At 38.6% G+C, this 12,418-nt stretch overlaps 1 protein-coding gene across 1 annotated transcript in view; it reads left to right on the top strand.

Moving 5' to 3' along the window:
• raver2 (ribonucleoprotein, PTB-binding 2) overlaps positions 1-4,229 on the top strand; it is a 61,181-nt gene extending 56,952 nt beyond the window's left edge. Inside the window, exons 12-16 of the mRNA XM_076088665.1 lie at positions 91-269; positions 978-1,085; positions 1,485-1,586; positions 2,451-2,669; positions 4,089-4,229. Of these exons, the coding sequence (XP_075944780.1) occupies positions 91-269; positions 978-1,085; positions 1,485-1,586; positions 2,451-2,669; positions 4,089-4,229 (749 nt within the window). The remainder of the gene's footprint in view (positions 1-90; positions 270-977; positions 1,086-1,484; positions 1,587-2,450; positions 2,670-4,088) is intronic.
• The last annotated feature ends 8,189 nt before the right edge of the window (positions 4,230-12,418 follow it).

The following is a 12,418-nucleotide window of genomic DNA, read 5'->3' as shown; positions in this document are numbered from 1 at the left end:
CTTTGAGATAATCTGCAATGTTAATGCGTACGTTAGTGTGATTACCCTCGACCCTTTCTAACTCACTGTGCCTCCTCCGCTGTTGCTCAGGGTCAGTGGGTCCAGGTAAAGTCCAGGGAGGACCGCCTGGGATGTACGGCAGCTCGGTAGCTCCCGTCGTCTCCCAGGGCTCCGGCTCCTTTTCCCACAGCGCGGCAGCTACAACCACAGCCCAATACGGCGCCGATACCGCCACTGACTACAGCCAATACAACCAGGCCTACACACAGGTACCATAGCTCATACAGACACACTCGACAGTGATCCAAATGAAGAAATACGGTGATAGATGGATGGAAGTTCACAACTGTGTTTCTTGGCCTAAAATGTGAGAGAGAGAGGGATGATGGGCTGCATAGATGATCAGTGGATGGATACATAATGAGATGGATGAGAACAGAAGTGACAGAGTGAGCTGTAACTATGGGAGGCAGGGTGGTGGAAGAGATGAGAATTAGTATGTATATTTGGACAGACAGGATGAGAGAGAATTTGGCACACAGCACTGAGTCTTTCCATCTGTCCCTGTTCCCTTCGTCTCTCTTAACACTCCACTCTGAACAAGTCATAAAGCCGCCCTACTGGCTGTTTGTTTGCATCTCTTTCTTTCTTCCTCTGCTCTCGTCGTAGTTATTTCTCCCTCCAGCAGCGAGTGACACATCTGATATCTGCAGTGTGATGCAAACCCAATTTTAAATGTTAATTACAATCTACTCATCCAAACAAATGAATCATTATTAGACGACCAATAAAACGGTCGGTTTAATTTGTCTGGAAGGACGAGACAAAGGAGAGGAACAGAGCAGAGCCGTCGCCAGGGACAAAAGTTAATGCATGACAAAGACAGGCAGAAATAAAAATCAGCAAAGACAAGAAAATGACTGAGCAAAACATTCATTTCTCTGCAGCTGATTTTTGCTGGGTTGTGTGTATCATAGGAGGCCATGCAGCAGTGGTACCAGCACTATCAAGCACAAGCTCACGCCTATGGCACCGCTGCTCCACAGGACAACACGGCCACAGACTACAGCAAGGAGCACACACAGGTAACACGCAATCACACACACACACCATTTTTTGTATTTCATTTTTTTTTTTCACCAAAAAGTAGCAGATTGGTTGAATTTTTTGTTGAGTTCAATGTTCCCATACATCACATTTAGGACACTGTTGTTCACTTCAGATCACAGAAAACCGGATCCTCTGATGGTGAAGGCAGCTCAGAATATCTTCTAACTTATAGGAAGTGAAGATATAAATAAGGAGAAAACACAAACGAAATTCACCAAATTTTTGTTTCTATTTTTAACTTCAATTATGTGTAATAGATATAGACAAAATTCCTAGATCTTTACATAAAAGAAAAAATAACATTATATACTTTATATATACTAAATATTACTTTAATAAATAATGGGCCCCACAGAACTTAACCTGTGTTTTAGGCTCCTCCAGTGTCGACCTACGGGGATTACAGTTCCTACATGCAGGCGGTCACTCAGTACTACTCCCAGCCTGCAACAGCAAACCAGGCCTACGCCAGCAAGGTACGCACACACACACACACACACACACACACGCGCACACACACACACAAAAGCCTGATCACAACCAAGTTATTAATTACACCTTAGAAATGACAAATTATTTAATTCGAGAAACAATCACAACATTTGATCGATGATAGCTAATCCATACGAAGCAGAAGCTCTTTAAAACAAGTAGAACAACATTGTGTCCTGCAGACACAGTGTAAAGGATCTGAGATGCAGCCCTCAGAGCGGCACGCTGTTATTTCCGTGCAGTTCGTCTGTGACCTCTCTCTGAAGACACTGATACCCTGTTAGAGGGACCGCATCACACTGCACCCAGCAGCTGATACCAGACATCTCCACACACCCTGAGCAGCCAGGTCCAGGCTTATCACCTGCTGGTGTGTGTGTGTGTGTGTGTGAGTGAGAAGTTTCTGCTTGAAGATGCAGCCAGAGTTGCATTCTGGTCTACTGAGCTCACTGTTGGTGGAGAAACTGATATCTTGGAGAAAATGATACAAAGGGGTTCTGGCATAAAGTTTCTTCCTGGTATTAAACTGAACTAAAAATATGTTGACATGACATTGTAGCATTTAGTTTTGGCTGGTAGGCTACAGAAGACCACACAACAGCAGACAGGAGGCGAATGACTGAACCCGGCTGAGTGTGTCATCTGTCCACAGTATGCCTCATAATACCCACTTGGGGCAGAGAGAATGAGTGAATAAATAATAGAACGTGAGTCAGTTAGTTTGTCAACAACATGTACCCTAAAATGTAAGGGATTTGGGGAATATTTCCCTTATTGTGATGTTCTTGACCTGCAGTCTTAAGACAGTCAACCACCTGTCATTCAATGTGTGTGTGTGTGTCTTTTAGGAGGTAGACGTGTGTAAGCCTCTAGGAGTCTCTCTGCACGCAGTCAGTAACGGCACCGCCCCTCCACCGGCCGTCCTGCCAGCTGCTGCCGTGCTCCCAGCCTACAGCACCCTGCCTTTAATGCCCGGCTTCCTCGGGGCGCCACACCCGGCGGCGGCCACGCCCGGCCCTGTCGCACACACACACACTGCCGCCACTGACTGGAACACCTACTACTATGTAAGTAGAGAATATGCACACTCTAATACAGGTTGTAACACTTTTATTACATCTGTGAGCAGCGGTGGAATGTAAGTAAGTTCATTTACTCAGGTATATATTGAGGTACTTTACCATGCTTTATACCTCTACTCCACTACAATTTTAAGACAAATATTGAACTTTTTACTTCACTACATTTATTTAAAAGCTTTAGTTACTAGCTACTTTGGAGATTTAGATAAAAATAGTATATATTATAGTCTGGTGTTTCCTGTTTCTATTAGTATATTTGATCATATTTTAATGAGACGTCGTACTTTGTAAGTCGTAACTGTTTTCTTATATGCCTCCATTTTCATTTGCTGTTGATGCTGTTTACCCACTCGGGTGGGTGAGAGGTTATGAGTTGATGAACTGGATAAGAAACCAAAAACAACATTTTTGACACACAAACTTCTGTTTATTTGTCAAACTCTCCACTAACGTTTGCTTGTTTTGTTGTTAATTACTGGATAATGTGACCTATTCAGGTGTCTAATACGAATTAGAATCAGTTACTCGTTGGTTGAACTATAGGGGTGTCAACAGTTAACTCACAATGGGTTAACCACCAAGATGATATTTGACTGGTTACACATTTCGGTGTACAGGTCGATTTGTTTTGTATGTTAATTTAACATGGTCAATCGAGCTTTTCACTTCTGAAAGGACGCTTTTTGAATTTGACATAATTTTGAACTTTTTTTTCTGGTTAGCTACGGGTCAAATAAACATAAAGTGACATCCTTAGGTTGAACTGCTCATAACCCCGCATGTACTCATTGTTTTGTTTTTAGACAATCCACAATGTTTGGGACCCGCTGCTGAAGACAGTAGATCAGTATCTTCTATTACATGTGTGGCATTTTTCTGAGGTGTGGCTGGCAATAGAGCCACAGTACACCCTTAACTTTGTCCTCATAGTTTAAGGCTGTGAAAACTGTTATGAGAAGAAAAAGAAGAAGAAGAGGAGGAAAAGATTCAGAGGGAGAAAGAGAGCAGACAGGATCCAGACAGCTGAGCTAAGCCTCGCCTCTAGAAAGATTTACATGTTGTTTGTACAGACAGCCTCTGTGGCCCTCGCTCACTGGAGAGAGCCTCATTTAGACACAGGATGTTTGCACTAGTCCCATTTTTGCCATTTTTCCCCCCCAATCTCTTCATTTAGTTTATCTTCAGTTTTTCAGAGGTTAATCGATGTCGTGATGAAAACATTGTAATTAAAAGAAATGTTTTTTGCTCTCTATATTGAAACAGTTCAAAACATAAATATCATCAATTCAAATTTGAAGTTTCCAGCATTACAATCTAAAAACACGACATCGGACATGAAAGTGTCGTAGCATGCCGTTTCTTCACCTCTGACTCATCCCTCTCTTCTCACTTCTGTCTCTTCAGAACCAGACGAGGGGCCATAAGAGGGAGTACCCTCAGCTGGCGGTGCAGGAAGTGACATCATCAGATGGCGCCTACATCGGGCAGCACTCCCAGGGCCTGGGAGGGCAGTACGCTGACTACTTTAAGAGAAAGAGGCTCTAGTATGAACCAAACCACCTTAAAGCCTGAAGCTTATGGAGGGAGGCACACACAGCGTCCGCTGGATGTCACAGCTCCCTCTAGTGGCCTTTCTGTGGCTGCCATTTTGCATCCCTACAGTAGGTATTGAGTTTAATAGAAGTTGGGGTTGCATATGGCTCAAATGAAAGCAAGCCATAGTGCTCTTTGATCCTGGCACTTATTTACACACACACACACATAGACACACACACATAAACACAAACACAGTGTTGCTTTTGTTCAAGCCTTAACTCTTTAACTTAAACTGTTGTTTCTCAGTCAATGTTTCAACCGTAATCAAGTAATATTATCTTATACATTTTTTCTAATATAATGTAAACTAAATAATACTGTATCTGTACGTATAAGCTGCTTTTGTATCTGCAGCCAGGTGACCTGTCTTTCTGCCTGCTGAAGCTGTCGTTGGACTGGTCTTACAGTCAGGTGTCTTACTCTCTGTCTCCTTTTAAACTCACGCTTTGATTCGTCAGTCGAACTGACATCTGTTTGTTCCCGCTTCAGTGTCTTTTCTCTTTTTCTGGTATCGCCCAGGTTTCTTTTATAGTGAAGTAGTGTGTTTGTATGTATGTATGTGTGTGTGTGTTTATGCGTGCTGATATGTTGTCTCTGTAGGAAGTGTCAGCCATTTCAATCCCAAGGTTTGGGAGCACATCAGGTACAAAAAGGGCCTGAACCAATCAAAGCCCTTAATTGTGGTGACGTTACAATAGCTTCCCTCAATGAATGGACCCTTCTTTATAAAGACTGGATAGGAAATACAAGGCTGGTGTAAATACAGTGTGTAATACAGAATATATAAAGCCATGCGTAACAGACAATATCACATTTAATGGACCTTCCCCAGCTCTAATATCAGTGTATTGTACGACATGAATGACAGGAAAACATTTATTGTTTGTCAGATTTTGTATCTGTTATTCTATACCGTTATATATTTGTAATATAATATAATAATATTCCAAGGCAATTTATTAATATTGAATCAAATTGTGTTGACTTAAATGTAGTTAGGTGGTTTGGTTGTTAACGTTTAAGCCAAATATTAGGGCACAGTCCGTTCTCTTCTCTACTCTCTTCTATCTGTTGTAACAGCTTTCCTTCCATTTCCAGCTACCATTAAAACAGAGATTTCAGACCGCAAGTTTGTCCCAAATTCATACCACATACTGACTCAAAGTAGGTTTTGAGTTTGTAGTTTGCACTTCAAAAGTGACAAAAGAAAATACACTCCAACTACTCACAAAAAAACTGCCTGAAATGGAGTCTTCCACAGCTGGAAACAACTGTAATTAATGGTGGCTGGTGGTGAATTGGCATCAGAAACATCCAAAAAACATTACATTTGAGGACAAACATTTAGCTTTCTCTTTGTGAAGCGGAATTGATTGGATTTGCGTGGCGTACATAATGCACCATTTTCTGTTACTATAAAAAAAAGTAACACTAGTGTATTAAGATTAGTATATACTGTATACAGTTGGTATGTAGTATGAGATTGTGACACGGTCTTTATCATTTCAAGGATTGTACGATCCTCAAAATCCAAACATTTTTGCTCATCACTTGCTACTGTAAAAAGCCACTGTGCAGGTTTGTTTTATTTTTTGGGGCGTTGGTAGAAGTGCTGCACATTGATTTTAAGTTTTTAGAGAAAATCTTTGCAGAGCTGATTTCTTTCCAACTAGTTTTACAAATGATTTTATGTTCTTTGTGTTTGTTTTATTAGAGCAAAGGCTGTGAACTCAATTACACCTATTTTCCAGAGGGTTGGCTTCGTATTTTCATACAACAGGACATTGGTTTTTATTCATGTGCACAAACCGGCAATAACTAAGGCTCCTACTACTGTAGAAAATTGAATGTAAAATGTTTATTTTCTTGTGTAATATATTCACGCAGGATTTTATATATATATATATATATATATATATATATATATATATATATATATATACTCCTACGTAACAACTCATACGCTTAGTGAAACCTTTTTTTCCTGCTTGTATGTGTCGGTGTCGGATTATTTATCACAAAGCAGAATATTACTTGCGTCACCATGGCGTCACACACACACACACACACACACACACACCCAATTGGCAGGTGAGATCAGATAATACTGACACACCTGTTTAGTCCAGATACGTGGTGTGAGTTTCTCATCAGTGGGAACAGGAAGTACATGATGTTTACATGTGCAGACATGATAAGAATGAAAGAGTTGAGTGTCAGTGCTAATGTAGAGTGCAGGAACGCTTATTATTAAGTACTAATATAATGGCTTGAACTAAAGGCAACACATAATACCCCTCTATTCTTCGTCCCTCTTTGTCGACTACGTTTTCTAACTCTGTTTTACAGTGACGTGTTTCATGGTATCACTTTCACTTTGTGGAGAATCATATTTAACATGCAATTGTGACGGCCTTTGAAGCGTGCCTCCATGAAATGTTTAAGTGAGGATGAGGACAATACAAAAGAAAACGAGGAAAGTATTTGCAAGCAAAAATACACAATGTATTGTGCTCAATATTTGTACAAATACAAGCAGTAAAAGGACCAGCCAGAGTAGCTGCCGATCAAAGCCTCTTTTGTGCCCTTTGTTCCACCACATATGTGCCTGTATGTGTGCACATATATAACATAATGACTTCTCACACTTTCTTTTTTACATTCAATGACTTCCCTCATTTTTTTTTTTTGACTAATCACTTTTTACCCATAACTGTTCACCTTCTACGGTCATTTTTAAACACGGATATTTCCCACAATCTAAATTCAGACAGTTGATGGTGTCCTGCTTTGCCCACTGATCCTAAAACCTAAAACTGAGTTCATATACATCACAAATATTATTAATCTTATATTTAGCTTGTAAACATTTTAGAATCAACTGTTTTTTTACTTTTACTTCCCCACTTTTTTTCTTGCAAACATCATAAACTTTATATTTATTCTTAGATTTTCGATTTCCATTTATTCTTTGTCTTGTCTTTGCACAATTGTCCTGAATGTTTCCTGTATTCATTCTGACTGGGACTTCTGGTGGCTGTGCTAGTTTGAAATGCTGTTATTTTGGTGATTTATTTGTCTTCAGGCCCTCACCGTATTATAAAAATCAGACCAACTTATATTTAAACAATTTGCTTCACTAAAATCAATATATTTCTAAAAGTTTTACTCCAAATTCACACCTCATAACATTACTATTTCTTCCATTCAAATGTGTTCTCAATCTGCTATTGCAACTGATTTCCTTTAATAATGGACTTCAAAATGCTTTATCCAGGTTTAGTATAATAAATTAATTATTTGAATTCATAATATAACCTGCAAAATGTAGTTTTAAGTAATTTAATACGGTCATATTGCATGCCAGGCAATTAAAAGACAAAATATCAATATGTAGTTGTGTAGCTCTGTAATTCAGCACGATTAAAACAGATAGATCTTCACACCGAGTAGCTCCCGTCAGAGGGATGTTTATCGCTGTGTAACGTTTCAAGCACCAGGCTCTTCCTCGCACTTCTGATATATGTACAGAGAGTCGCCATCTTAAATACCCATAATGCATATACAAGCACATGCGACAGACATACCACACCTGTTGCAAATAGTCAATCAAATATTAAATTGTGAGAAAATACATTGTATATTAAACCTACACACAGCTAGTATATCAAGGCGACATATAATATATAAAAAGGTGTGTGGAGATCAGTTTTTTCTCGGCATAATGTGTCACTTGCTCTAAAACCATGACTTTATATACTAAGGGTGTGTGTGTGTGTGTGTGTGTGTGTGTGTGTGTGTGTGTTTAGCTCTAATCTGGCAACACTAGACCTGAGAGTGCAAAGGGACATCTTCCTAAACATTTGAGGACAGACTCAGGAATGTAACTAATGCTTTGGGACCTCCAAGATGAATCGTGTCACTTGACTTGAATGCAGGGCTTCCTATTTGCCATTTTCCTTTAAAAGTCTGCTCTCGGCAGGTAATGGGGGTAAGGAGAGACGGGCTGAGAAAAAGAGAGGAATGGGAAAAACAACTCCAGCTGCCTTCAACCTGTAAGGACTTCTTTCGTTATTTATTTTTGGGGCTTTCCCCTCTAAAGTCTACTTTTTCAGTGAAGAGTGTTGGTTATGTCTGCCAGACTTCTGCATGTTGCAAGTACCTGTAGAGCTGTCACACACTCACACTCACACACACACTCCAACGCACAGGAAACGTCTCCTCTCTGCTCTGGTATTTGTATTAGCTGGACTCTTAAACAACCTAGTGGGATCCTAATATATACGTGAATACATTATTGTCCTCATGTTTTTGTGCTTATCGTCTCTCTTGTGGAGTAAATTGTAGAGTGTCTTTAGTATCAACAGAGAAATCATTTATAGTTTAGTTGTTTTTTACCTCAGAACAAACGACAAACATTCCCCCGCTCCCTGGTGAGCAGATATCTGATTGTCGATGCTGACATAAGGTCACAGTCAGCATCAAGCTTCCAAACCTGTCAATCACAGGCTATGCATATGTGGCGGGTTTAGTGCAAAAATAATCCCATTAAATCTGCACACAGTTGAAGGATAAGGCTGGTGATATTTTGTATTTTTGTGGGTGTTGACAAATCCCATAAAAAATGGGGCCAAACCCAACAATATGTTCTCAAAATCTCTTTCTGACTTCCACAACCTGTCTGTGCCTGTTTTCAGCCCCAAGCCCATTTACTACTGAAGACGTGTATCTTCGAAATCCTGTCACAAATATATAGCCGGGCTTTGTCATTTTTTAACAAATGTTTCACAAACGGGAGTTAATATAGCTCTATAGCAGAGAGGAATAATATAAATTAAGCTTTTGATACAGGCACAGTGCTTATTAGTGTGATCAGTTCATTATTGATTTTGGTCCTTTCATGGGAATTCTTGACAGTAAGAAAATATAGAATATACACAAACCTATCCTTTAAGTTAACGGAGTATTGCGATAGCATCTTCCAAAGAGCTGTGTGAGCATACACAGCTTTAGCTTCTGTGATTGATCATTGGCTTTGTCCTGATTCAGAGGATGCCTCCTACAGAGTCTGTATTTCAAAACGGAATACTTCATTGAGCAATGGATCAAGTGGGCTTTACACCGGTAAGAGAAATCTTTTTTTTTTATCTGAATTTGGAGACACACAACAGGTGATCGAAGTTGATGTGGTGAGCAGTTGCTTGCATCACATGGAGTGGATCAATAAAAGAAGCCGGTGCAGGATGTAAATAGTTAAGGACAGGAATGAATACCGCTGTTGGTTTCTTGCTAGAAGCCTGGCCATGTTCTGTACACAGAGAGTGACATGTAGATAAAGGCTAGATATAGTTGAGCTTCAATGCTCTCACTTGACCTAGAAAACAGCAGTTTGATTAAAGATCTCTGGTGTCGGATGTGGAGTTCCTCCTCCGTCTTCCCCCAGCCGTCCACTCTCGATGTTGTGAGCGGAATTAGTCTTCATTCTGGTCTTCATTCAGTTTCTCGTCTTCGCTGTTTCACCGGTTGCGATGTGATGTCGTACACCAGTGTGTTATTCCTCTCTCTAGGAGTGTTTCTGTTTTTAGTATGTACCAGCAGAGATGTTATGGTGTTCGTATAGATAATGAATCTAGATATATTTCTTATGAATCTGGCACATCGCATCAAAGTGCAGTTGAGGCCTTGGTTTAACACTGAACGGATAAGTTATTTGAAATTATGATTTTAATATGCTGGCATCCCTCAAAGGAGGCAGCCCCTGAGTTGGGACACAGCTAGTGCCATGAGAAGAAAACATTTACGCTTTTTGTCATTTCTTTACATAACCTACACTTTCTCATCTCTTCTCATGGCGAACTGCTGTCATTCAATCACCTTTTTTTTTTTTTAAATACGAGCCTTTAGTTGTAGTTTTAGTAGTTTGTTTTCACAGGTAATTTTGTAGCTGTGCTGCAAGTCCCAAATGATCAGCTTGTCTCGATGCAGATTTGCACGTCTGTCTCCAAATCTTTGAATCGAGTCTTAAGTCTCAATTGTGTGTTTTTCAACAAAGGACTACTTCTTTGTATATATCAAATTATAGATATATCTTTTATTTAACTGATGTTGCAAAATTATCTTTGAAAACAGTTTCAGTGTGATAGTATAAAATAACTGGGGAAGAAAACATGTTTTTATATCTGTTGTGTAGAATGTAATGTAGACGCCTTTCTTTATTGGGGGAATGTTGAGTGTTGGGACTGATGGAGCAAGTGGTTGCATCTATATTATGTTTCTGTGCGTCTGGTTCCCCGATATTAACACAGCACAAACAAAGCCCGCATACGCACGGTGGGGGGGCAGGATGTTCTTAAATCTGTTGTAACGCAGGTAATCTTAACCAGCCAGCTGCAGTTCAGGATGAGTCTGTTTCTGTGTAAACGCAGCCTCAGCTTATTTTTGTTGGTCTTAGTTAATAGAAATATTTTGACATGAGAATACAGTTGTTTTTATTTTTGGAGAGAAAATCGAATTTGTAGTCTTGTCGTTTAGTTGTGATTATTATTTTTTGTATAGCTGAATCTATACATCTATATCATTTTTCTGTTTTTGTGTAAACAGAGCCGACTATAAGCTTCAGTGCGTTGCCATTGTACCAGTATGTATTCTGCATATTACACAGGGTCAGTGGTGAGACTGGACTTTGCAATAGTGAATGACTGTGTGTGTGTGTGAGAATCACAAAGCTTTGCAATACTGAAGTATCTCTGATTTTCTGACACATATTAATGGCGATAGATAAATCTAGATTTGCCATGCTTCTTCCTTTGTAAACAGTTTCTTGCTTTTCAAGTATGTGGATTTTTTTTTTCTGACCTGAAATATACTGTAGATTTTGCAAGAATTTTATACACGACATTGCTATTATTTTACTGTGAATAAGGTATTTCTAGAACAATTTTAGCATGCGTACTTACAGCTGTAATATATAGAACTGTTATCAGTTGTTGATTATATAATGCATTTTGGACTGACAGACAAAACACAACTAGCATTGGTTTTATTTATTTATTTCATTGTGTATTTATGGATACTTTTACTTTCCATAATTCATACTTTTGTCTTATTTTTGAAAAATATATAAATATTTATTTTCTGTTGTTTTGAGCAGAAGGAATTGTCTTTTACATTCCTAAATAAAATGTGGACTGCAGCGCAACTTTGTCTTCTTTACAGTCCCTCTGTCTTCTGCCTTTCTGCGAACATTCACATAAATGGACATAAGTCCATTTATGTGAAATACAACTGACCATTTCTGGAAATCATAATAATCTAAGACTGAGTGAGATTTTATGGCGCACGTCGACTGATGGATTTAAGACAGAAAAAAACCCTGTGCTTAAACCATTTCACATAGTCTCAGACAAAATATACTTTCATAAATGTTCTGGTATTGGAGGATTACTAAGAAAATAGTAAAAAAAAAAAGTTGTAGTGTCTGAAAAAGTCATAGTATAGTAAGTCGAAAAATTCATAAAAAGACATAGTATAGTGACTATACTACGACTTTTTTTGACATACTACTATGTTGTTTTATGACTATTTCGACTTACTATACTATGACTTTTTCAACAGTGTTGAAAAAGTCATAGTAAACTGTCGGAAAAAGTTATGGTTGAGAAATGTTGAAAAAAATAAGTCATAGTATGTTGAAAAATGTTGTAGTATAGTATGTTGAAGAAAGCTTTTAAAAAAGTCAGTATATGGAAAAACATTTAAAAAATCATAGTATATTAGGTCTAAAAAAAAGTCCTAATATATTATGTTGACAAAAGCCATAGTACGTCCCAAAAAGTCATACCATAGTATGTCATAAAGGGGCATAGTATAGTATGACAAATGAGGTACAGTATGTCAACGATTCTTAGTAAATTACGTCAGTCATCGTATTTCATAAAAATGTCCCAAAAAGTAAAGGTAAATTTTGTAATAGTCAGAAAATAGTCATAGTATAGTCTGTCACAAAGTAATAGTATAGTATTTCATAAAAATGTAATAAAGCACGTCATATAAAGTTATAGTATATCAAAAAGTCAAAAAAGGCATAAAGTAAAAACAAAGTAGGAAGTCAATATTTTGAATTTGGACTGACACAGATG

Source organism: Anarhichas minor, unplaced genomic scaffold (assembly GCF_050575085.1).
Source record: "Anarhichas minor isolate MPS153535 unplaced genomic scaffold, ASM5057508v1 ptg000010l, whole genome shotgun sequence".
Classification (NCBI taxonomy): Eukaryota; Metazoa; Chordata; class Actinopteri; order Perciformes; family Anarhichadidae; genus Anarhichas; species Anarhichas minor.
The sequence above is the reverse complement of the archived record's forward strand: the minus strand, read 5'-3'. Positions and strand labels throughout refer to the sequence as shown.